Genomic DNA, 24,921 nt, shown 5'->3' with positions numbered 1-24,921 from the left:
TGACACTAATATGAAACTCAATTTCTTTTGTGGGCTGAGTCATTCTTCAATTTAAGCCCCTTTGTTGAAACCACTTAAGTTTTGAACGATGGCTGTGGTAATTTGCAGCCCTGATAGGGAAGTTTTAATATTATTGTTGGCTTTTATTGGGCTCTCGGCATTCTTCCTTTTCTTGTATGGAGTTTCATTCTCGATCTGGTAATAGAACATCTTCACAACCCAAGGCATCATGTTATTCAGAAACAAGGACCACCACCTTGGTGGTTTTTAATTGGTAGACTGTGTCATTTTGGAGATCTTTACCTAAACTACATGTAACATCTGGAGATAGAGAAAATAGCAGTTTTGGGAAGAAAGCATGACAGTGATGAGCAGATGCTTTAATTGGCAGGTTATATCCTCTTCCCCAGAACTATTTAACTGAGATGGAATTTGTCTCTCTGAGATGTGGAAGGTGTTTGAACTCCCTGCTTTTCTGAGTTCTTCACTCTTCTCTAGGTAGAATTGCTCCTGGCTTCTGTAGTTCTTATTTGTCTCTTCGGCCAAATGCTCAGATGGCTTTGGCTGAGTCTTCTATGTTATATAAGTCTGCATGGGGCTTCCTGTGCCTTTGGGTGGTGAGTAAAATTCATACAAGAATTTATTCTGCTGGAGTAGCGAAAATAAAAGGGTCACTAATCAGGCTGAATAGTGCAGCAGCCGGTTGACTCCCAGCTTCAGTCCAGGGAGGAAAAGTCACTTTAAACAGTTACCTTCAATGGGCAGAAGTTAGAGGCCATCCATACAAACTATTTACAGGTTATAAAAATACATTGACTTCTTCCTTTAACTTTCTCCTTGCACAGAACATCTGATTTTGTGCTCATCCTTTGTAGCTTAAATTCTCCACCTTCAAAATGTAAATTAAAGCAATTTTTTCCTGCTTCCATATTTCTTATGTTATCACTTAAGTCTTTTTTTTTTTTTAATCACTTAAGTCTTCTATCTAATTTATATGTAAGCCTTCTTGAAATTACATAGTGGTCATGGTGGCACTACTTTGTATATATGCCCCTGAATTGTACACTTAATTTTTTTTTAAAGATTTTTCTTTTTTTTTTTTTTTGTAAGAAGGAGTAGAGTGGGGAGAGGCAGAGGGAAAGGGAGAGAGAGAATCTTAAGCAAGATGCACACCCAGTGCAGAGCCAGACCTAGGGTCCATCTCACAACCCTGAGATCATGACCTGAGCCAAAATCAAGAGTTGAACACTTAAGATTTTTTTTTTAAAGATTTTTATTTGTGTGAGAGAGAGAGAGAGTGGAGTGGGGCAGGGGATCAGAGGTAGAGGGACAAGTAGACTCTGTGCTGAACAGGGAGCCCGACATGGGGCTTGATCTCATCATCCTGAGATCATGACCCAAGCTGAAACCAAGAGTTGGAGCCCAACCAACTGAGGCACCCAGGTGCCCCTTAAGATTTTATTTTCAAGGGGATCCCTGGGTGGCTCAGCGGTTTAGCGCCTGCCTTCTGCCCAGGGCGTGATCCTGGGGTCCCAGGATTGAGTCCCGCGTCGGGCTCCCTGCATGGAGCCTGCTTCTCCCTCTGCCTTTGTCTCTGCTTCTCTCTATATATATCTCTCATGAATAAATAAACAAAAATCTTTAAAAAAAAAAAAGATTTTATTTTCAAGTAATTTCTACACCCACTGTGGGGCTTGAACCCATAGTCCTGAGGCCAAGAGTTGTACACTCCACCAAGTGAGCCAGGCAGGTGCCCCTGAATTGTACACTTTAAAAGGATGTATATTGTGGTATAAATTAAATCTTAGTATTAGAAAATAAGCCTTAAAAATCAGTTGACAAGTCATATAAAGATTGATTTCTTAAAAGCATTTTCATGAGCATGTAGAATATTTACAGAGCTTCAGTGCAGATATTAATGGCCTACTGACTGCTACTTACACCTTACTGGTAGAGTTCATAATTGTCCCTAATCTCAGTTCAATTCATTATGCTATGCTTAGAAAATGTTATATTTTCATTTCTCCCCCATCTTTTTTTTTTTTTTTAAGATTTTATTTATTTATTGATGAGAAACACAGAGAGAGAGAGAGAGGGGCAGAGACACAGGCAGAGGGAGAAGCAGGCTCCATGCAGGGAGCCTGACGTGGGACTCGATCCCGGGTCTCCAGGATCAGGCCCTGGGCTGAAGGCGGCACTAAACCACTGAGCCACCCAGGCTGCTCCTCCCCCCTATCTTTAAAAAATAAAATAGTGCCTTATATTCTTGAAAAGCTTATGATTTGGGGCACCTGAATTAAGCATCTTGCCTTCATCTCAGGTCATGATTCTGGAAGTCCTGGGATCGAGCCCCACATTGGGCTCCCTGCTCAGTGGTGAACCTGTTCCTCCGTGTGCCCCTCACTCTACTCATATTCTCTTTCTCCCTCTCAAATAAATAAAATCTTTTTTTTTTTTTAAGATTTTATTTATTTATTCATGAGAGACACAGAGAGAGAGAGAGAGGCACAGACACAGGCAGAGGGAGAAGCAGGCTCCATTCCATGCAGGGAACCTGAGCGGGACTCGATTCCGGGTCCCCAGGACCACACCCTGGACTGAAGGCGGCGCTAAACTGCTGAGCCACCCGGGCTGCCCAATAGATAGAATCTTAAAAAAAAATAATAAAAAGAAAAGCTTATAATTCATTCTTTGGTGTTACCTACCACATATTTGGTAGTGTATGAGTAGAGTATGGCTCTAATTTTGAAACTATTAGAGAATGTTTGTTTATTGATTTATTCATCCAATAGCTGTAGCATGTTGAGATCTAGAGAATATTCTGGTGATCATGAGCAATGTAGTCTTTGACCTTACGGGCTTCAGTTTCTATGGAAAATGGGTATATGGTATGAGTGTTCTATATTCAACTGATCTTATAAGTCAATTTTTAAAAAGGAATCTGGGAGTCCCTATGCATTATGAGTTCTTTTTGGCTGAAAGTTTGAAGTTTACTGCTCTGGATAACTTGATGAAAAATGGTCAGTTATTTCTAATAGTAAAGTCACTAGAGGATGACAAACAGGACTTTTAGAGGCAACAGGCTTTTGAAAAAGAATAACACCTAAATGAATGCTTGGAGATAATTCTTGGTCAGAGAGATCAGCAAGTAATTATTAATGATGTCCTCTGATTTTCAGACAGGTAAAATAAAACAGGACTTTTCATGGGTGTTACAGGAAATGATCAGACAAGAAGTAGAAAAAATTGCACACAGGTGCATATGGATGCTTTCACCAACCTGGAAGCTTTCCAAATCCCATCATTGAAGGGTTTTTATGGGAGGTTCCATTATGTAGTCATATTGATTAAATCATTGTGGCTGCTGGTGATTAGGTTAAATTCCAACTCCTTTCCTCTCCCTGCGCATTGGAGAGGTAAGGCTAAAAGTTGCAAGCTTCTGAGCAAGGCTTGGGCATTCTGATCACCAGGCCCCATCCTAATGCTATCAAAGAGCCCACCAAGAGTCACCTCATTAGAACAAAAGACACTCATATCACCCCTGTCATTCAGGAAATTCCAAGAGTTTTAAGATCTCCGTGCCAGGAACCTGGAACAGAGACCAAATATCTTTCTATTTTACCACAGATGGGGATCCCAAATGTGGATCTGGTTGGTAGCTAGTACGTTTAGTTGGGCATCAGTTTTCTGTTATAATGCATAGATGACCTAGGTTTATGGTCTCGTCAGAGTGTGAGAATGCCAGTTGTCTGACCCTTCTCTGTATGTTATTTTACTTCTGGAATAGGTAAGTGGCTGGGCCAGTGTGATCTGTTCTCATCTTGAGCAACCAGCTCAGAAGCCACTATCTTTGTGAACAGTGGAGACTTGTCCTTTTATTTGTACTAGGGCCAAGGCAATAGGAAACGTGTTTATGGGCCATATTTTTTCCTCCACTCAAAATGAAAATAGCTTTGTGATCTTTGGGGGAAACATTCTTAACAACCAGAAATCAGTGAGTCAGTTCATCAGTGCTAACATTTTAATACTGGGGCATATTTGAGGAGCAGCAACACAGGTATCATCTGATCTTTAGTCCCTGACAATGCTTTGTAAAAGAAACATGAAGGTGCTGAAATGCATTATCTCATGCACTCCTGAGACCACCCTGCAAAGGAGTTAACATCATTGCAACTTGGCATATGGATATCCCAGGCCCAGAAAGAAGTGGCTCGGACTGAAAGCACATGGTGAGTTAGCTTCTGCATAAGTACAAACCGGAGAAATTACTTTTCTTGTATTTTGCTCCAGTGAAGATACACATTGCAATTGCTATTATGTTAACTGAGCACCATCATGTACTAGGTATTATGCTAATATTGGGGATATAGAAATGAAAAGAGCTTGGGGCACCTGGGTAGCTCATTGGTTGGGTATCTGACTCTTGATTTTGGCTTGGGTCATGATTTAGGGTTGTGAGATCAATCTCTGCGTTATTGGGCTCTACACCAGGTGGCGTGGAACCTGCTTCAGATCATCTCTCCCATTGTAGCCCCTCCCCCCCCCACATGGTCTCTTTCTCTCAAAAAAGGAAGGAAGGGGAAAAAAATGAGAAGACTTTACCCCCTAATCGGGGACTTGTTCTGGGATCATCTTGCATGGCAGTTTGCTGCAGCATTCATTGGCACTGCTCTTCTCTTGGATGATCCTTTTGCCATATACTTATATCATCTTTCCTGCCAGGCCAGAGTGTTGGCTAGGGAAAAAAGTAGGTCAACAAAGGTTCCTCTTTTACTCCTGGTGTTTGCTCTGTAGATTTTTGTTTGTTTGTTTGTTTGTTTTCAAGTGAACAAAAATTGAAGTAGAACATTGGCTTTGTAAAGGTTAATTGTTCCCTGGGATTCCTGGCTGGCTCACTCGAAAGAGCATGCGACTCTTGATCTTATGGTTGTGAGTTTGAGCCCCACATTGGGTGTAGAGATTGCTTAAATAAATAAATAAACTTAAAAAAAAAGAAAAAGAATTGTTCCCAGATAAAAAAAGTCCTGAGGATATAATATACAGTGTGTTAATTGTATTTAATAGTACTGTATTGTATATTTTAAAGTTGCTAAGAGAATAGATCTTCAAATTTCTCATCCCAAGAAAAAAAATTTGTGTGTGTGGTGACGGATGTTAACTTTAAACTTACTGTACTAATCATTTTACAATATATACATATATCAAATTATTATGTTCACCTAAAACCAACACGTGTTATATGTCAGTAATATCTCAATGAAGAAATAATAGTTGTTTTCTTTTCCGACTCACATAGCATCTTGAGATAGTCTATGCCTATCTGTTGTCATAACTCTTCCTTTGCTCTAAGCTCTCTTAGAGCAGGGACACTCTTTTGTTGTGTTCACATAGCATTATTAATGTCATTGGAATTAAAATGAATTAAATAAGGGTGAGAATTTCCCATATAATAATATCCTGGGCCCAGAGAATCATCATTAGATGAAGTGACCCCTAATTAATTTTGGACTTTGCGGGGATCCCTGGGTGGCTCAGCGGTTTAGCCCCTGCCTTCGGCCCAGGGCGTGATCCTGGAGTCCAAGGATCAAGTCCCACATCGGGCTCCCTGCATGGAGCCTGCTTCTCCCTCTGCCTGTGTCTGTCTCTCTTTCTCACATCTCTGTGTTTCTCATGAATAAATAAATAAAATCTTAAAAAAAATTTTTTTTGGATTTTGAGAACTTCTTGAAAATACAACCTCAAACAACCACCCCCCTCCCTTTTTTTTTTTTTTTGGAATAACCAGTTGGCACAAATGGAGCACTAAGTAAAATGGAACCATATGCAGTTTTCAAAAATTTAGCAAGTAATCATGAGTGTGTATCTTCCTTGTTTCATCTTTTATTATAAACCAGCAAGCCTTATGTGAATAGTTGAGGGGGAGAGGATTGAAAGTGCTTGTAAGATTTGAAATGATGTATTTCATGAGGTCCAATTCTGTTCTTCCCAGTTAGTAGGTTGACATATAAATCAGATATTTTCCTACTTTTCATAATGCAAGCTGCAGGGACATATTCACTTGAGTTTTTAACAGAGTGAAGTACCTGTTAGAAATCTTGCACATTGGCTTTCTTTGTTATATTACTTTCATTGGTAGGAATTCAGATATCTGGATTGATTCTGTTTGGTTTTTGCCAAAATCTCTAACTTGATAATATTTTATTTTTCTTTTAAAAGTAATGAAATGGAATTATGAAAATAGGATCTATAAAAACATAGCCCTCTTCAATCTCTATAAAGATTTTTCGTGGTGCTCTTTATATTCATAAAGCTTTGTTCCCACAGAAATATAATCTTTGTGTAGAGAAAAAAAAAAATCTGTTCTTTTCCCTCAAAGATACCCAATAAAGAAAACTTTTCCCTACCTCTATCCTTTTTTTTTTAATTCCTGTATTGTTCAGCTTTAGGTATACAGTATAATGATTCAGCAATTCTATATGTTACATCCTGATTCCCCTCTGCCTGTGTCCTTTAAAATCCTGATTCTTGGACAGCCCCAGTGGCTCAGCGGCTTGGCGCCACCTTTGGCCCGGGGCCTGATCCTGGAAACCCGGGATCGAGTCCCGGGTTGGGTTCCCTGCATGGAGCCTGCTTCTCCCTCTGCCTGTGTTTCTTCCTCTCTCTCTCTCTCTCTCTCTCTCTCTCTCTGTCTCTGTCTCTTTGTCTCTCGTGAATAAATAAATTTTTTTTAAAAATCCTGATTCTTTTTTACATTTTATAGTTGGTACGTATATTCTTGGCTTTATCAAAGTCAAATCACTCCTAATGGGAAATTCAGCTAGACTTGTTTATGTTAGTTGGGTTTTTTTAGAATAGTTTGAACACAGGGCTGCTCATCTCATTTGCCTAAGTAAGTATTGCTGTGTAATTGTTATAAATGCCAGGCTTGGTATAAACATTGCAATTGACTTGAATAATTAAGGGCCATGTTTGTCAGCATCCCTGAGTCAACTCTTTTAGGAGCAGAGACTAAAAGATACTGGATATTATTCATTAGGGCTTTGTTTTCTGTACCATACTCCCCCTTAAGCACCTGGTTAGCTTTTATCACGGATACTTTTTTGGTTAATAGGCTATCACGTGATTAATGAACATGAAGAAGAATTGAAATTTTAGTGTTACTTTATATACTTCCCTTTCTTTCCTTGTTATCATCCTTCTCAACTCCCAAAAAACAAACAAAACAAACTTATAAGGAGCATTCACATTTCTATGAGAAATCTGTACATTTAGTTAGGTTAGAAAATGGAGTAAAATATGCTTTTTAATAGTCCTATAAATAAGCACAAAGACCCATCAGCCCATCAGACTTCTTCCCAGCATGTGGCGGTAGAAGAAAAAGGTAATAAAAGAATTTTTTACTCTTTAGGTAAGAATCTGTCTATGGCACTGTTAACATTGAGTTTACCATCTTAATGATTCCAAATGGTTTCTAGCAATTATGAATGCATGGTTGGTTGGTTATTTTCAGAGTGTTTAGGTCTGTGGGTGGGATAGGTCTACTAAAACTTACTCTGTGAATTATAAAGTTACATTTGAGGAATTAAAAAAAATCCCCAATTATCCTGCTGTAACAGTACAACCACTGTAATCATGTTCGTCTACAGCCATGTTGCGTTACTCATTTTCAGATTTCCATATATTCACCTGTGCTTGCTCAACCCCTCTCCACGACTCCATCTTCTCTCTCATGGAGTGAGCATGAGAGGTGTGATGTGACTCAGTCATGGCTTCAGTTGGTCTCTGTCTCTCAAGTTTCTCTAAGTGTGAGCATTCGCTGTGCTAGCTGTGATTCTGTTATTTAAAGTGATATGTTTTTCATACATTATGGCCCTTAAATGCAAGCCAGCCTCTTCATCTGGTGTCAACCAAAAGAAAAGTGATCTGTTGCGACGCTGGAGGAAAAACTGGCAGTGTTGGACTTAACCTATATTGAGAGATGGTATGTTGTTCTTCACGTTGGGGTGTTTGAGTACAATTTTTGACAATGCATGGTTTTCATCTCATATGCAGACTTTTATCTCTAACCTCTGAGTTAGATGTGACTTCCTCATATTTAATTCCGATTCTTTTTCCTATACACATTTTATACAATTGTTCTCAGTTTTAAAGCTTTTAAAATATTCTATATTAAGTATCCTATATCAAGTATCTTACTGTATTGTACTTTTTTTAATCCTTTTTTTTTTAAGATTTTATTTATTTATTCATGAGACACAGAGAAAGAGGCAGAGACAGGCAGAAGCAGGTTCCCTGCAGGGAGCCTGGTGTAGTACTCGATCCCAGGACCCCAGGATCGTGCCCTGAGCTGAGGGCAGACGCTCAACCATTGAGCCACCAGGCATCCCTGTATTGTAACTTTTATAGCTATCATTGCAACAAGCTTTTGGATTTTTGTCTTTGCAGAAGACTTTTGGTAGCCAGTATAGCAGCCCATGCTTTCTAACTTGCATACTTGGACCTACTTACAAAGTTCTGCTATAGATATTTTAGAATAGGGGTAACTGGTGTGCTGCAGATTTCCGTATTTCTTAATTATAGACATGGCCTTATCTGTCTGTCCTTGGTAATGTGGGACCCTTTTCTGTGATTGGGCTCAATAAAGTTTAGAATTCAGATTACTTATATCAGTCTAGGATTTTATTAAAAGGTAAGAGGCTATTCAGTGTAGCAGTTAACAGCATCAATTTGAATCTGGACTGCTTGGTTCTGAGTCCATATTCCTACTTTCCATTAAGGTGATTTTTGAGCAAATTATATAATCTTTATTTGCCTGCTTCCCCATGGGTAAAATGAGGTTAATATTAATAGTATTTACCTCATAGGGTAGTCTTGTGAGGATTAAATTAGTGTATGTAAAGTGTTTAGAATGCAGCCTTGCACCAATAAGTGTTAAGTATTACTTAATATTGTCCATTTTGGCAATTCCTGAAAATCCTTGCACAACTGTGAGTCTTAGACACACAAAATGTCTAACATTAAGATTGGGTACCCTTTTTTTTTTTTTTTTTAAAGTCTCAGTTATTATAATTAAGCCTTAAATTTCTGTTATTATTTAATATCTAAAGTTTCGGGCAGAAGAAACTGAATGTTGGGCTTGTGGATTTAATATTCAATCTGAAGTAACATTGTTAACATACGTATTAGAGTTGATATATAGAGATGCTCATAGGTCTCTTGAAAACTGTATCTTTTCCTTCCCAGTGACTGTAGTATCAGAGTCTTGTTTGTCCGCTAGCAAAGTATGAATGTTGTCATAAATCATCTCTCTTTCTCTTTGTCCACAGATTCTGTGTGCTCCTCTGGGCCACAGTAGTTACTTCTTTAAGTACAGAAAGGAAACTCAGGGGTTTTCCAATTTGGTGTTAGTTCCCTGTGTTTTTCATTTTGGCAGCTGTAGAGAGGGTTGCTTTCCACACATCTGGACCTAGATATGTTCTGTAGAGGTAACCAACACACCTTGGAGTATATCTGCTTGTTCCATGGCTTCCCCTTTTCTGATTGTGGACATGCAGTTGAGTGTTTGCAGTAGATATTTGCTGATAGAAGGCACCTTAGTTGCTTCTGCTATTCTATAGTGTTTCCCAGGAACATTCAGAGCCCTTTACAAAATGCAGAATGTTTTCTTCCTTTCTTTTTTTTTTAATTTATTTTTTTAAATGGGCTCCACACCCAGCATGGAGCACAGTGTGGGACTTGAACTCTTGACCTTGAGATCAAGACCTGATCTGAGATCGAGAGTCAGACGCTTAACTGACTAAGCCACCCAGGTGCCCCAAAATGCAGAATGTTTTCTCTAAAAGTTCACGGAGTTTAATAAAGAACATCCACTTAAAAGGAATTCAGTAACAAAACAATTTCTATCATTAATAGGATGTATATAAATACATATACTGTTTCTTTAAAGTAGTTTCATTTCTTCAAATAGTTACTAATCAGAGGAGGCTGATTTTGTGGTAAATTTAAGTACAGGTTGCAGGGGTTAGTTTTTTTTTTTTTTTTTTTTAGTTTTTAGTTTTTATTTATTTATGATAGTCACAGAGAGAGAGAGAGAGGGGCAGAGACATAGGCAGAGGGAGAAGCAGGCTCCATGCACCGGGAGCCCGACGTGGGATTCGATCCTGGGTCTCCAGGATCGCGCCCTGGGCCAAAGGCAGGCGCTAAACCGCTGCGCCACCCGGGGATCCCTGCAGGGGTTAGTTTTAATCTGTGTTGGTCAGAGTGTGAAATCAATTTGTTGTTTCACTTTCCCTGAGTTTTATTTCTCATCTGAACAAATTGCATCTTTTTCTTGCTGTTCATTTGCACAGCATCACTCCTAAAGATGCACTTCTTTATCCTGCGAGGCAGTGGAGGAAACATGGAAGGCATTTGTGGAGCATTGCATTGCCAAGTGTGTTTTTGTAGGCATATGGTGCCAGTGTCTGGGAAATTACAGGATGGGTTAGTATTAGAGCTCAGCAGCCTGTAAATCCCATGAGTTCCTAATCTCATGGGTCATGAGAGTTGCAAATGACACTTTCTTAGGAGAAAGGTAAAGGGTGGTCTCTGACTGACTAATGGCTTATACAATTCTTGGACATGTACTGATTGCTAACAACTGCTGTCTCTTCCCCCATCCTACCCTAGCGCCAGTCTCTGTGCACAAGCACAGTTTGGGACCCAGCTATTTGTACTTATTTATGCTTTTACACCTTCTTCCTTTCACAAAGATTTAAGCTGGTTTATGACTTGAGTTGAAACAAGGAAAAAAGAGGAGACCTGAAATGGTCTGTCCCCTGCCAACCAGAAGCTTCCTGTGGTTTCCAAACAGAATAGTTGCCTCAGTCTGTCAGCACTTCTGTCTTTGAAGGTGGTTTCTGCTTGAAAAGTGGTGACTATTAGCATAGCTTTGGGATAATTGCTTCTCCTTCCCCTTTCGGGATACGTTGTTGTTTTTTTCCAGATACTTTCCTGCTCTTGTTGACTTTGTTTTTCCAGAAGATTCAGCCTGTGATTAAAATGTTCTGGGTCCCCTCGTGAACTTTCTGTGGGATTACCTAATTCTGGGGCACCTCACCAGACAGACCATCAGTGCTAAAGAGGGCAGATCTTCTTGGTTAATAGAAAAAGCCATTTTGGAATGACTCTCAAAGTCAGAAACATCCAGATTTTCCTTCAGTACTTTTTTCTGTTTGGGGTAGCAGCTTTGCCCAGTATAGGGGAGGGAGGTGCTAGTTGGGAGGGCTTGTGTTAAGGGGTTCAGAAACAGGGGATTTAAGTGTGTCTTTTGTGTTTGCAAGGCACTAACACCACTCCCGTCTGTATTTAAATGCTGTCCCCAGGTTACGACTATGGCTATGTCTGCGTGGAGTTTTCACTCTTGGAAGATGCCATCGGATGCATGGAGGCCAACCAGGTTGCTTTATACTTCGGTCAAATGATGCTGGAAGGATATATTTTTTATGTACGGGGAGGGAGGGTATCAAATGATTGAACTTTGGAAAGGTACCAGAAATCTGTATTTGGAGCATACCAAATTCCAACCAGAAAGCAGTTGTGAAGAGAAACTTTACAAGAGGCTGGGAAGGTTTCTCTAGCAGAGTTAATGGGCACAAGTGTATTTTAAAAACTGGAGCCCAGTTGCAGTTGGACTAGATGACAAAGACAGTAGATGGGAAAAAAATGACAGGTCTGGAGTGCTTCCCATTGGAATGTGATTGATTAGGAGATCTTAATGCAAAGAATGATCCTTGACTGTCTGTGATCTTAAGGATCTGCCTGGCACAGGAATTCTAGATCAGTACTTATACCTAGACCTAGGGTCAGGGCCGCTGATGGCAACACCTGTGGCACTTAGGTCCTACTTGCATGTGCTACTTTCTCAAGAGGGCCATCAGGAAGGAGAAAGAGGAGTGGATTGTTGTGTGTAGTGCATTTATCATGGTTCTTTAAAAATTGGAGTTTCGTACTCAAGTTCTTGGCTGCCTATCGTCAGAGCTGGTGAATCTGAATCTTTACTTACCTTATGTTTGAAACATCTAGATGTATTCAGCTTGCCACCTAGAACTGTCATTTGGACTTTTAATTGAAGCCTGCCTGTTGGTTTTGGAATTATGAAATGGATAGAATCCTTGTCATGGTGTTTCCTTGGGGGAAGTTATTTTCTTTGTGGTGTCTTAGTTTCTCCATCTGTAAAGTAGGAGAAAGAAGCTTAATAATACAGTTTGATATTTATGTACCCACTGCTGTTACTTAACGGTGAATGCAGTGTGCCCAAGATCTTAATTAAGGCTCTGCTAGAGAAGAGTAGTATTGCATGAGAACTCTTCCTCTCTTGTAGCCTGATGCCCTTTCGTCAGCTTTGTTCCATTCAGCATGGCTCATTACACTTAACCTTCTCCCTTCTTTGGCCATGTTCTCCCCTTATGGGGAGATGGCACCTATAAATCCTTTGGGAGCAAGCGCTATTTAGAGGAAATTTGATGTACCTATTGTTACCAATAGGTAATACCTATTGTTATTAGTATAAATATTGTTAGATCCTCAGAGAATGACTGGATTACAACCACAATCCTCTTGATGGAGTTCTTTTTTTTTTTTTTTTTTGACGAAGTTCTTATTGACTGATTGGTTCATTGTCCATCATTAAGCCAGTCATTTAATGGATGTTATGTGCCAGCTACCAATATTTTGAGAGAAGAATGAAGGTCCCAATCTTTATGCTTATGGTTGGTTCCATTCTGACTGCCTGTCCTACTTGAGAACACTTACTTAATTCGTGAACATCTTGTTATCAGTGAATAGTCATTAAGTCCTTTGCCACTGTGCTAAATAATACTATGAGTGGTGGAAATATAAATGGGGGAGCCATGGCAGATGCTATTCTCTTTTGTAGCGTTCTCCCAACTGTGTGTTGCTCCTGGAGAGGTATTACTTTTTATCAGAGCTGTTTGGTCTTTAATCTTAAAAAATAACAATATTGTGTTTTAACTGCCTCTTCCTTCTATCACAACAAAAAAGTCCTGTCTGAAATTTCTAGCCCCTTTTAGAGAGAAGTGTTACATAGAACTAGGACAGCCTTTTTTTAAAAACAAAATTTAGGGGATCCCTGGGTGGCGCAGCAGTTTGGCGCCTGCCTTTGGCTCAGGGCTCGATCCTGGAGACCGGGGATCGAATCCCACGTCGGGCTCCCGGTGCATGGAGCCTGCTTCTCTCTCTGCCTGTGTCTCTGCCTCTCTCTCTCTCTCTCTGTGACTATCGTAAATAAATAAATAAAATTAAAAAAAATAAAAAAATAAAAAAAATAAAAACAAAATTTATCCTAGGCAGGGTTTCTTTTCGAGCAATATGTGGAAAAATGTTTATTTACACAGCAGTATTGAGGGGGTGTGGTCTTTAGTCATCTATACTCCCACCCTCCCTACACTTTCTCTGAACATTCTTAGGGTTCCCAAATCCCTGATGATTGACCCTTGCCCCATGAATGAGATGCCAGAACAAAGCAAGAGCAGTGCCAAAATTTTTTCGGGGTGAAATAGGATGTTTTGACAGGTAGCTGTCCTTAGGCATATGTACCATAAGGTACTCTGTGCAGAAGTACAAATAAGAGACAGCTTGTATCTTACAGGAACTTAGACCAAGGGAAGTGACAGACATTAGGTGGTAGTCATAGATCCCATAGGATGTTCTCTCAGATTCCAAATTTTTGTATGATCTCATTTTTTTTTTTTTTTTTTTTAATTCATGAGAGACACACATAGAGAGAGAGAGGCAGAGACACAGACAGAGGGAGAAGCAGGCTCCATGCAGGGAGCCTGACATGGGACTCGATCCCAGGACTCCAGGATCATGCCCTGGGCTGAACTGCTGGGCCACTCGGGCTGCCTTGTATGATCTCATTTTTAATATTCACTAGAATAATTATTTAATAAGGTAGCACCATATCCTTAGTCAGTCAACCTCCTTTCCTAGTTTTATATTCTTCCCCTAGTCATAGGACACAGCGTAGACTGCTAGCACTGCCATACAACAGACTCCTCTTGCTGAACTGTACAGATTTCATGATCCACTCACCATCCTTCTAGTAATCTTTACCACTCATCAGGGCAGAACTTAGCAGCTGTCTGTCTGGGGAATTCATTTCTAGCAGAGGTCTGTCAGCTTGTACCTTCATCTCTGTCTAGGAGAAATAGGAAGCCAGCAAACACTGTGAGGCAGGGTTTTTTATTCTACTCCTACTGGGAAGGGTATTTCTAACAGCGTCATGTACCCTGGGCTTTCTTTGTTGACCAAGTCCCTGCGGTTTGAGGGTGAATATTATCTCCTTTTGCCGTGTGTGCCATTTCACTGGGGGACTTAGGGAGGGGAGTAAGAAGCATTGTATTAGAGTATTGATCCCTTCAGTGGTTGCCCAGTTGTACCAGCTCTTTCAAGCAGTTGTCAGTTGATCTAAAGAAATTAGCATTTTCTTTTTTTACTTTTCTTTCCTTTTCTTTTCTTTTCTTTTCTTTCTTTCTTTCTTTCTTTCTTTCTTTCTTTCTTTCTTTCTTTCTTTCTTTCTTTCTTTCTTTCTTTCGACTTTATTTATTCATTAGAGAGAGAGAGAGAGAGGCAGAGACACAGGCAGAGGGAGAAGCAGGCTCCATGCAGGGAGCCCGATGTGGGACTTGAACTTGGGACTACGGGAACATGCCCTGAGCCAAAGGCAGATGCTCAACAACTGAGCCACCCAGGCATCCCAGCATTTTATTTTCTTCCATTTGCAGGTGTGATGTTTGTTGTTGGTTCTCAATCACATGTTTACTGAAATGCTCTTATGAAGGGTAGCTCTGGAAGAAGAATTCATTTCTCTGGAATATTTACTCAACTTTCTTAGCATTGGTGGCCTTCTTTAGAAAGATGACTTGGCTATATGATAGAATCATCCTGACTTTACAAAGTGGAAAAAAAATATGCCATTATCACCTAACATGAAGATTCTTTCAGACACTGGCCTTTGCTGGTGCGGGGGGGTTGGGGGGGATGAAGGCTGTAGAATCCATGAAGTTTTATGAAATAGTGTTTTTTATGTCAACAAAGTTAAGAGAGTTTAGGTTTTTGAAGATACCAGGATGTAAAGGGTGTTTCTGAAGATAATGTGAAGGAAACCAAAACTGAAATGGTGTCTCTGAGTAAAATGAGATCACCAGGGAAAGCTTTGTTCTGGAGGATGGGAAGACTGAGGCCATAGTGGAAAAAATGGGCGAAAACTTAATTTGTTGGAATCATTTTCAAGTTGTATTTAGGTTGTGTACATTCCAGGTAACAAAAAAGTGGTAACCTTTTAATCCTGCAAGGTTGTGGTTTTGCCTAAACCCATACCCCAAAACTACTTCACTGAAGAGAATGTGGCACCCCATCCAGAACTCAGCTGTATGACTTGTGGCTTAAATCATGGGATTTTTCCTCGAAACTTCAATTTTAGTACCTTTTCCTGATTGCCCTCTGTAAGGTTATTGGTGAGAAACAGAAAGAAAAATACATTCTAAAATGAATGTAAATGTAAATCAGTAGTTCCTGAAGATTTTTGCTCTCAGGATATTTAAGAAAATTACAGTTCTGGGGATCCCTGGATGGTGCAGTGGTTTGGCACCTGCCTTTGGCCCAGGGTGCAATCCTGGAGACCCGGGATCAAATCTCGTATCGGGCTCCCTGCGTGGAGCCTGCTTCTCCCTTGCCTGTGTCTCTGCCTCTCTCTCTCTCTCTCTCTCATGAATAAATAAATGAAATCTTAAAAAAAAAAAAGAAAAAAAAAGAAAATTACAGTTCTATTTAGTAATTGAGTCTTGACTGGCATGAGGCAGTATATCCTAGTAATTAAATACATGGAGGCAGACTACCTGGGATTGCATTCCTGTTCTATCACCTTCATCTGTGTGATTGGACAAGTGGCTTAACATCTTTGTGTCCTAGTGTCCTCTCATACTTCTTGGGATTAAATGAGTTAATGCATGTAGGGTGATTAGAACCAGGCCTGGCACACAGTGAACACTGAGTCAGTATTTGTTATTATCATAACAACTTTGCATCTGACTGGAACAAGAAAGTCTTAAGTTACAGCAGCTTCAGTCTTGGCTTCATGGGATATCTAGCTAAAAAGGGATTTGGTGGTAGTACTCAAGAAGATTATTTTTGTGTCAACAGTATTTCCCATTTAAACTGTTGACTGGGGGGATCCCTGGGTGGCGCAGCGGTTTGGCGCCTGCCTTTGGTCCAGGGCGCGATCCTGGAGACCCGGGATCGAGTCCCACGTCAGGCTCCCGGTGCATGGAGCCTGCTTCTCCCTCTGCCTATGTCTCTGCCTCTCTCTCCTCTGTGTGACTATCATAAATAAATAAAAATTAAAAAAAATAAAAATAAAAAATAAACTGTTGACTGGGACTGATTCTCAGGGGACTGCTTCTAGGTCTTTCTCGGAGCTTCTGCTACATTTGCTGTCAAATCTTAAATTCTCCCAATAGAAGGAGCCAGAGACACACCACATGGAGGACATGGAACATAGCTAGACCACACCAGAAATCTAGCTTGTGGCCTTTTTTTTTTCTTTAAGATTTTATTTATTTATTTATTTATTTATTTTTTAAAGACTTTATTTACTCATGAGAGACGGAGAGAGAGAGAGAGACAGAGACATAGGCAGAGGGAGAAGCAGGCTTCATGCAGGGAGCCTGATGTGGGACTCCATCCCAGAGTCCTGGGATTAAGCCTTGAGCCAAAGGCAGATGCTCAACCACTGAGCCACCCAAGCGTCCCAGATTTTATTTATTTATTTGAGTGAGAGAAAGAATATGAGCTGGGAGAGGGGCAGAGGCAGAAGTAGACTCTCCACTGAGCAGGGAGCCCAATACAGGGCTCAATCCCAGGACGCTGGGATCATTGACCTGAGCCAAAGGCAGGCACTTAACCAGCTGAGCCACCCAGGTGCCCCTAGCATGCGGCTTTAAAACTCTTAAGTTCTGATGACCAGCCCCTGGCTTTACCATATCTCAGACTTTCTGCAATAATCACAAGAGGTGCTCTAAACTGGATTCAGTTTGACTTTCTTGAATCATTAGGCAGTCTTTTGCTTTGTTTTTAGAAAGAGAGTGTATGCATACGTGAGTGATGGGGGTGGGCAGAGAGAGAGAGAGAGAGAGAGACTCTTAAGCAAGATCCATGCCCAGTGCAGAACCATGATTATGAGATCATGACCTGAGCCAAAATCAAGAGTCAGACACTTAACTGACTGAGCCATGTAGGCGCCCCTCATTTTGTCAGTGTTAAGAGAGGACTTCCAGTGTGTCTCCTATGATGAGGTTTATAATTATTTTTGTCATACATGTATATCATGATTCATTTCTGTGGATTGAAGTAATTTAGTTCTTAATTTGTTCTAAGTTGGAAATATGCCTATGAATTTCAGTCTTGTTCTTTGATGTTATACCTATTCTTTCAGCTGGTATTTGTAGTTAATGTTTATACTTTTTATAAAAATGGAGTTGTGTGAAGTGCTAATTTTCAGTCTTGTGGACTTTTGGAACTTGATTACAGATAGTTATTGGAAAAAAAGACAAGCAGAATATGTATAATTCTAATTAACTAGCTCAGGGGTTATACAAAGGCATAGTTCAGTTTGTGATCTTGATTATAACTTTGGTTTATGGTTCTGTATACCTCCAGACAGTATAGGGTTAGGACCACTGAAAAGTTTAGAATTCCAGCTTTATCACTTCTTAGTTCGTTTGTAATTTCTCAGTCTCAGTGTCTCACTTGTAAAATGGAAGGATAATCATAGTACCCACCTCAGAGCAGCTGTGAGATTAGAGTGATGTATGTGAAGCGCCTGGTACAGTCAGCCTTTGGTGGCTGCTCACTACCAAAAGAGGTACTGAAGAGAATGATTCTATGACACTGGACCCTGCTTGGTTGTCTTCCTTTTCCTTGGCTGCTTATTCACCTCTTGGGAGCCTGAGAAGTGATAATGATGCTTTGGGTGGCAGCTAGATGTTTGGCAGCCAATTCTGATGGTGCTGTTGCCCATTGCCTCTACCATGAGACTAGGTTTCCTGGACTGAAAGTGAAAACAAGGCTGTGTAGCATCTGTCCCATTGGTGTCTGCAGGATGAGTGCACAGGCATCCAGGCATGTGAGGGAAGAAGAACCTGGCCATGCCAGTACTCCTGGGGGTGGGGAGCCTTGTTTAGAGCCTAGCATTGCTGGTAGTTCACCCATCACAGAATTCTCTTAGGCTTCCTGTGGCATTCAGTGTTATTAGGCAGTTTCTCCACTTGAGCCGAACTTGGAGTATATTATAATGTGTCTTTGTGTCTCCTTCTCCCCAGGCCAAGTGTTCGGGTGCTGTTGTTTTACCTTCTAACTCATTTCGTATGAGTATATATTATATATAATATGAACTTCTTTCCTGTTAAGAGTATTGATGGTATGATTTTGATAATCGTGGATAAGCTTATCTAGATTAATAATTATTTTTTAAGATTTTATTTATTAATGAGACACACAGAGAGAGTGCGGCAGAGACACAGGCAGAGGGAGAAGCAGGCCCCATGCAGGGAGCCCAATGGCGGTACTCAATCCTGGTTCTCCAGGATCAGGCCCTGGGCTGAAGACAGTGCTAAACCACCGATCCACCCGGGCTGCCCAAGATTAATAATTTTTAATCTCACATTGTGAGATTAGCCATGCTAATGTTATATACTAATGCCATATATTTTACCAAATTCTGTGACTAAGTGAAATTTGTGTTTAATTTGTATAAATCCTATTTCCAAAGGAATATAAATAGAGAAAGAAGTTTATCACAGAATGTAGATTACTGGGGGCTCAGTTGGTCAAGTGTCTGACTCTTGATTTCAGCTCAGGGCATGGTCTCAGGATTATGAGATCAAGTGCACATTGGGCTCTGTGCTCAGCATGGAGTCAGCTTGTCCCTCTCCCTCAGCTCCCCACCCCCGCACTCGCACTCTCTCTCTCTAAAATAAATAAATACAATCTTTTTAAAAAAAAGAAAGTAGGGGAACGCCTGGGTGGATCAGCAGTTGAGCATCTGCCTTCTGCTCAGGTCATGATCCCAGTCCCAGGATCAAGTCCCACATCGGGCTCCCTGTGAGGAGCCTGCTTCTCTCTCTGCCTATGTCTCTGCCTCTCTCTCTGTGTCTCTCATGAATAAATAAATAAAATCTTTAAAAAAAAAAAGAAAGAAAGTAGGTTATCGGTTACCAGCCACTTAGGGAGAAGTACTCTCAAGAGGGAATAGTGAATGACTCCTAATGGGTAATAGAGTCTCTTTTGAGGATGATTAAATCGTCTAGAATTAGGGATCCCTGGGTGGCGCAGCGGTTTAGCGCCTGCCTTTGGCCCAGGGCGCGATCCTGGAGACCCGGGATCGAATCCCACGTCGGGCTCCTGGTGCATGGAGCCTGCTTCTCCCTCTGCCTCTCTCTCTCTCTCTCTCTCTGTGACTATCATAAATAAATAAAAAAATTTAAAAAAAATCGTCTAGAATTAGATAGTAGTGATCATTGACCAAATTTGTGAATATACTAAAACCCATTGCATTGTAGAAAGCACAATAAAAGAGTGAATTTTATGATGTGCAAACTGTATCTCAATTTTAAAAAGTTTTTAAACTTAGCATGGAATTTGGTTTAGGGTGCCAGTCCAATGGGAATGAGTCCAGGTCTAAAATAAAACATGGATTCATTTACTCCCTCAAAAAAAGTATCTGTCAATTTGTCGGGAAGCTAGAGATTTAGAACTTCAATCTTAAAATGTAAAAGAAGAATTTCTTTGCTAATTGTATCTACTTACCACAGAAGAACACTTAAGCTGAAAATCTGAAAGATGATGATTAAATTGATAACCACATTTGAAGTGGCCACGTGGCTTGTGCACAGTAGTTGCTTGGTAGAGTTGAATAGGCTTTCTGCTTTAGTATCCCTATAGTTAGAAGTTAATGAAAGAACTATTTGAAGTAGATTTGAAATAAAAATGCCTCTTAGGAAATCCTTGGGCTACTTTTTAGAGGTAACATTGCTGTAACCAGATGGTTAGTAGGTACCAATGTGGATCTTTCCTATTTTCCTGGAATTGTTAACCAAAGCTCAAAGTGGGGTGAGGAAGACCAGTTACTTCCCTGTGTATCTTTCTTAGAAGCTTCTTTCCAGCAGAATTGACATTTTGGCTTTCATGTTTGACCTGTAGTACATAGGGAATACAGAATCCACCCATTTTAATTATAAGTCGAAGTTTTTAGTTAATTTTCCAAGTTGTGCAGCTGTCATCATAACCTAGTTTTAGAACATCTTCATTATTCCAATAAGATCGCTGTTTTGGTTTTTTGTTTTGTTTTGTTTTGTTTTAGAGAAAGTATGCTTGCATGTGAGAAAGTGGGGAGGGGTCGGGGCAGAAGGAGAGAGAGAATCCCAAGCAGGCTCCACGGCCAACGAGGGGCTTGATCCCACAACCTTGAGATAACCCAAGCCAAATCAAGAATCAGACACTAAACAACTGAGCCACCCAGGGCGTTCATTTAAAAAAAAAAAAAAAAAAAAATTTCAGACTTACTAAAAGTTGCAAAAACAATAGAAAGAATTTCTATGTGCTTTGTACCCAGATTCAGCAAATGTTAACCTTTTTTGAATTTTGAATGCAGATATTTTTGATTAGCAGTGTCCCCTTCTCTTGGAAAGAGGCATCATTGGACTTGTCCTCCCACCAGACCCTCCTTTGGTGGTTGAAGGTACTCTTTGGTAGGGGAAGATACATGAGTGTCTGGTGGGTGGAGTGGATGCTTTAGAAGATATTTGGGGCTTAAGCTATCTTCTCAGTGTTCCCCAGAGGATCCCCTGCTGGGCAAGAACTAAAGTTGGGGTTGATATTGAGGGATGGGAAGTAGGGCCAGATTCAAACTGCTCATTCATGGGCACTTGTGAAGTTTTTATGGGGCTTTTCACTAAACTAGCAAATGTGTTCCCCCATGAGAGAGCAGACATTTGGATACCTGATACTCAAAAAGGGACTTCATGCTAGTTAGCACTAAACCAAGAAGCAATGCCAGCTAGGAGAAAGGAGAGACTGGCCTGATAATGTTTCTGTAAGACAGTTCTTTTTTTTTTTTTAAGATTTTATTTATTTATTCATAGAGAGGGAGAGACACAGGCAGAGGGAGAAGCAGACTCCATGCAGAGAGCGTGACCTGGGACTCGATCCAGGGTCTCCAGGATCACGCCCTGGGCTGCAGATGGCGCTAAACCGCTGCACCACCGGGGCTGCCCAAGACAGTAGTTCTTAATAGCGTGGGGGATAGAGTGGGAAGAAAACACCTCCTTCTCCCTTCCCCAGCAATTGAACATCGGGCAATGTCTGGAGACATTTTTGTTGTTGCTACTGGCATCTATTGGGTGGAGGCCAGGGATGCTGCTGAACATCCTGCAATGCACAGGACAGCCCCCATATGAAGAATTACCTGCTTTCAAATGTCAGTAGTACTGAGGTTGAGAACCTCTGGTACAAAGGGACTGATGATTCTGGTACTTGTGGTTAGAGAATGACCCATCTTGCCATTTGTTGTCTCTTAATGAATCATCTTTCTCCTTGCCTTCCTCCTGGTCCTAACAGTGGGGACTAGGGGGTGGGATTAACAGTGTAGCAAGAATGTGGACACTGTTCCTGCTCCCACTCCAGAGTAGCAATCCCATACCCAGCTTGTGCTCTTGAGAAAGGAGCTTTAGAATGAGACCTGTTTGATAGATTGACCATCAAATAACCAAAGATGATGTTTAGACCCAGCCTTAGATGTGACTGAGATACATATGAAATACATATTTTTTATCTTAGTAAAATAGCACTTTGCTGTAAATGGGACCTACTCTGCTAGATGACACTGATTGATCTGTCTGGAATCACATTGGAAGTATCAAAAGCAACTCATTTTAACTTTTGTTAACATGATGAATATGGAGCACCTCCCACATGCAAGATGCTGAGCTAGGTAGTATACATTTACTAATCAAATGGACACATTTCCAGTGGGATGAGGCTGTTTAAAAGTTTTAATTGGGCAGCCAGGTGGCTCAGCGGTTTAGCGCTGTCTTCAGCCCACAGTGTGATCCTGGAGACCCGGGATCAAATCCCACATCAGGCTCCCTGCATGGAGCCTGCTTCTCCCTCTGCCTGTGTCTGTGCCCCTCTCTCTCTGTCTTTCATGAATAAATAAAATCTTTAAAAATAAAAAAATAAAAGTTTTAAATGTTTTTAATTTGTTTTTTAATTTAAATTCAATTAATTAACATATAATGTATTATTGATTTCAGAGGTATAAGTCAGTGGTTCATCAATCTTATATAATACCCAAGGCGCATTATATGCCCACCTTAATGTCCATCACCCAGTTAGCCCATCCCTCAAACCCTTCCCCTCCAGCAATCCTCAGTTTGTTTCCTATGATTAAAAGTCTCTTTTGGTTTGTCTTCATCTCTGATTTCGTCTTGTTTTATTTTTTCCCCTCTTCCCCTATGATCCCCTGGTTTGTTTCTTAAATTCCACATATAAGTGAGATCATATGATAATTGTCTTTCTCTGATTGACTTATTTCACTTAGAAATAGAGCATAATATCCTTTAGTTCCATCCATGTCATTGCAAACGGGAAGATTTCATTCTTTTTTGGTAGCTGAGTAGTATTCCATTGTATGTATGTGTGTGTGTGTGTATATATATCTCACATCTTTATCCATTCATCTAGGATCATCGATGGACATCTAGGCTCTTTCCATAGTTTGGCTATTGTGGACATTGCTGCTATAAACATTGGAGTGCAGATGCCCCTTCAGATCACTACATTTGTATTTTTGAGGTAAATCCCTAGTAGTGTAATTTCTGGGCCATAGGGTAGGTAGCTCTATTTTCAACTTTTTGAGGAAGCTCAGTATTGTTTTCCAGAGTGGCTGCACCAGCTTGCATTCCCACCAACAGTGTAAGAGGGTTACCCTTTCTCCACATCCTTGCCAACATGTTATCTCCTGACTTGTTAATTTTAGCCAGTCTAATAGGTGTAAGGTGGTATCACATTGTGATTTTGATTTGTATTTCTCTGATGCTGAGTGATGTTGAGCATTTTTTTTTTTTTGAGATTTTATTTATTCATGAGAGAGAGAGAGAGAGAGAGAGAGAGGGAGGGAGGGAGGGGCAGAGACACAGACAGAAAGAGAAGCAGGCCCCATGCGGGGAGCCCATGTGGGACTGGATCCCGGGTCTCCAGGATCAGGCCCCAGGCCGAAGGTGGCGCTAAACTGCTGAGCCACCTCGGCTGCCCAATGTTGAGCATTTTTTAATGTGTCTGTTGACCATTTGTGTTTCTTCTTTGGAGAAATGTCTGTTCATGTCTTCTTTCCATTTCTTCTTTGGATTATTTGTTCTTTGGATGTTGAGTTTGACTAGTTCTGTATAGATTTTGAATACTAGCCCTTTACCTGATAAGACATTTGCAAATATCTTCTCCTGCAATGCACAGGACAGCCCCCATACGAAGGAGTTTTCTTCTGGTTTCTATAGATTGTCTTTTGGTTTTGTCAACTCTTTCCTTTGCTGTGCAAAAGCTTTTTATCTTGATAAGTCCCAATACTTCATTTTTACCTCTGTTTTCCTTGCCTTTGGAGATGTGTCTAAGAAGAAGTTGCTGTGCCCGAGGTCACAGAGGTTGCTGCCTGTGTTCTCCTCTAGGATTTTGATGGATTCCTATCTTACATTTAGGTCTTTCATCCATTTGAGCCTATATTTGTGTATCGTATAACGAAATGGTCCAGTTTCATTCTTCTGCGTGTAGCTGTCGAGTTGTCCCAACACCATTTGTTGAAGAGACTTTTTTCCATTGGATATTCTTTTCCTGCTTTGTTGAAGGTTAGTTGACCATAGAGTTGAGGGTCCATTTCCAGCTTCTCTATTCTGTTCCATTGATCTATGTGTCTGTGTTTGTGCGAATACCATATTGTCTTCATAATTATAGCTTTAGGGGCACTTGCATGGCTCAATTGGTTGAGCATCTCCCTTTGGCTTGTGGCTTGTGGTCCCAGGGTTCTGGGATTGAGCCCCCATATAGGGCTCCTTGTTCACTGAGGAGCTTGCTTCTCCCTCTCCCTCTGCCTGCAGCTCCCCCGGCTTCTGCTCTCTCTCTCTCTGTCAAGTAAATAAATAAAATCTTAAACAAAAAAAAAAAGATAATTACAGCCTTGTGATAGAACTTGAAGTCTGGGATTGTGATGCCATCAGTTTTGGGTTTCTTTCTTTTTCTTTTTTTTTTTTTTTTAAGATTTTATTTATTTATTTATTCATGAGCGACACAGAGAGAGAGAGACAGAGACATGGGCAGAGAGAGAAGCAGGCTCCCTACAGGGAGCCCAATGTGGGACTCAATCTTGAGACTATGGGATCACAATCTGAACTGAAAGCAGACCCTCAGACACTGAGCCACCCAGGTGTCCCTGGTTTTCTTTTTCAACATTCCTTTGGCTATTCAGGATCTTTTCTGGTTCCATATAAATTTTAGGATTATTTGTTTTAGCTCTGTGAAAAAGAAGTTAATGGTATTTTGATAGGGATTGCGTTGAATGTATAGATTGCTCTAGGTAGCATAGACATTTTAACAGTATTTGTTCTTCCAGTCCAAGAGCATGGAATGTTTTTCCATTTCTTTGTGTCTTCCTCAATTTCTTTCATAAGTGTTCTGTAGTTTTTAGAGTACAGAAGTAAAGGTACCTCTTTGCTTTGATTTATTCATAGGTATCTTACGGTTTTGGGTGCAATTGTAAATGGGATTGATTCCTTAATTTCTCTTTCTTCAATCTCATTGTTAGTAGATAGAAATGCA

The 24,921-nt window shown here is 40.5% G+C and overlaps 1 protein-coding gene across 4 annotated transcripts in view; it reads left to right on the top strand.

Annotated features, from left to right (window-relative positions):
• Window positions 1-24,921, top strand: part of RBM6 (RNA binding motif protein 6) — a 124,802-nt gene that overhangs the window by 42,135 nt on the left and 57,746 nt on the right. For 2 of the 4 annotated variants that reach the window (XM_025455915.3, XM_025455914.3), the window contains exon 6: window positions 11,364-11,437. The exons of the other annotated variants lie outside the window; for them this stretch is intronic. In XM_025455915.3, coding sequence (XP_025311700.1) covers window positions 11,364-11,437 — 74 coding nt within the window. The remainder of the gene's footprint in view (window positions 1-11,363; window positions 11,438-24,921) is intronic. 4 annotated transcript variants of the gene reach the window in all.

Source organism: Canis lupus, chromosome 20, assembly GCF_003254725.2.
Source record: "Canis lupus dingo isolate Sandy chromosome 20, ASM325472v2, whole genome shotgun sequence".
Lineage (NCBI taxonomy): Eukaryota > Metazoa > Chordata > Mammalia > Carnivora > Canidae > Canis > Canis lupus.
This window is presented reverse-complemented; position numbering and strand designations above follow the sequence as displayed.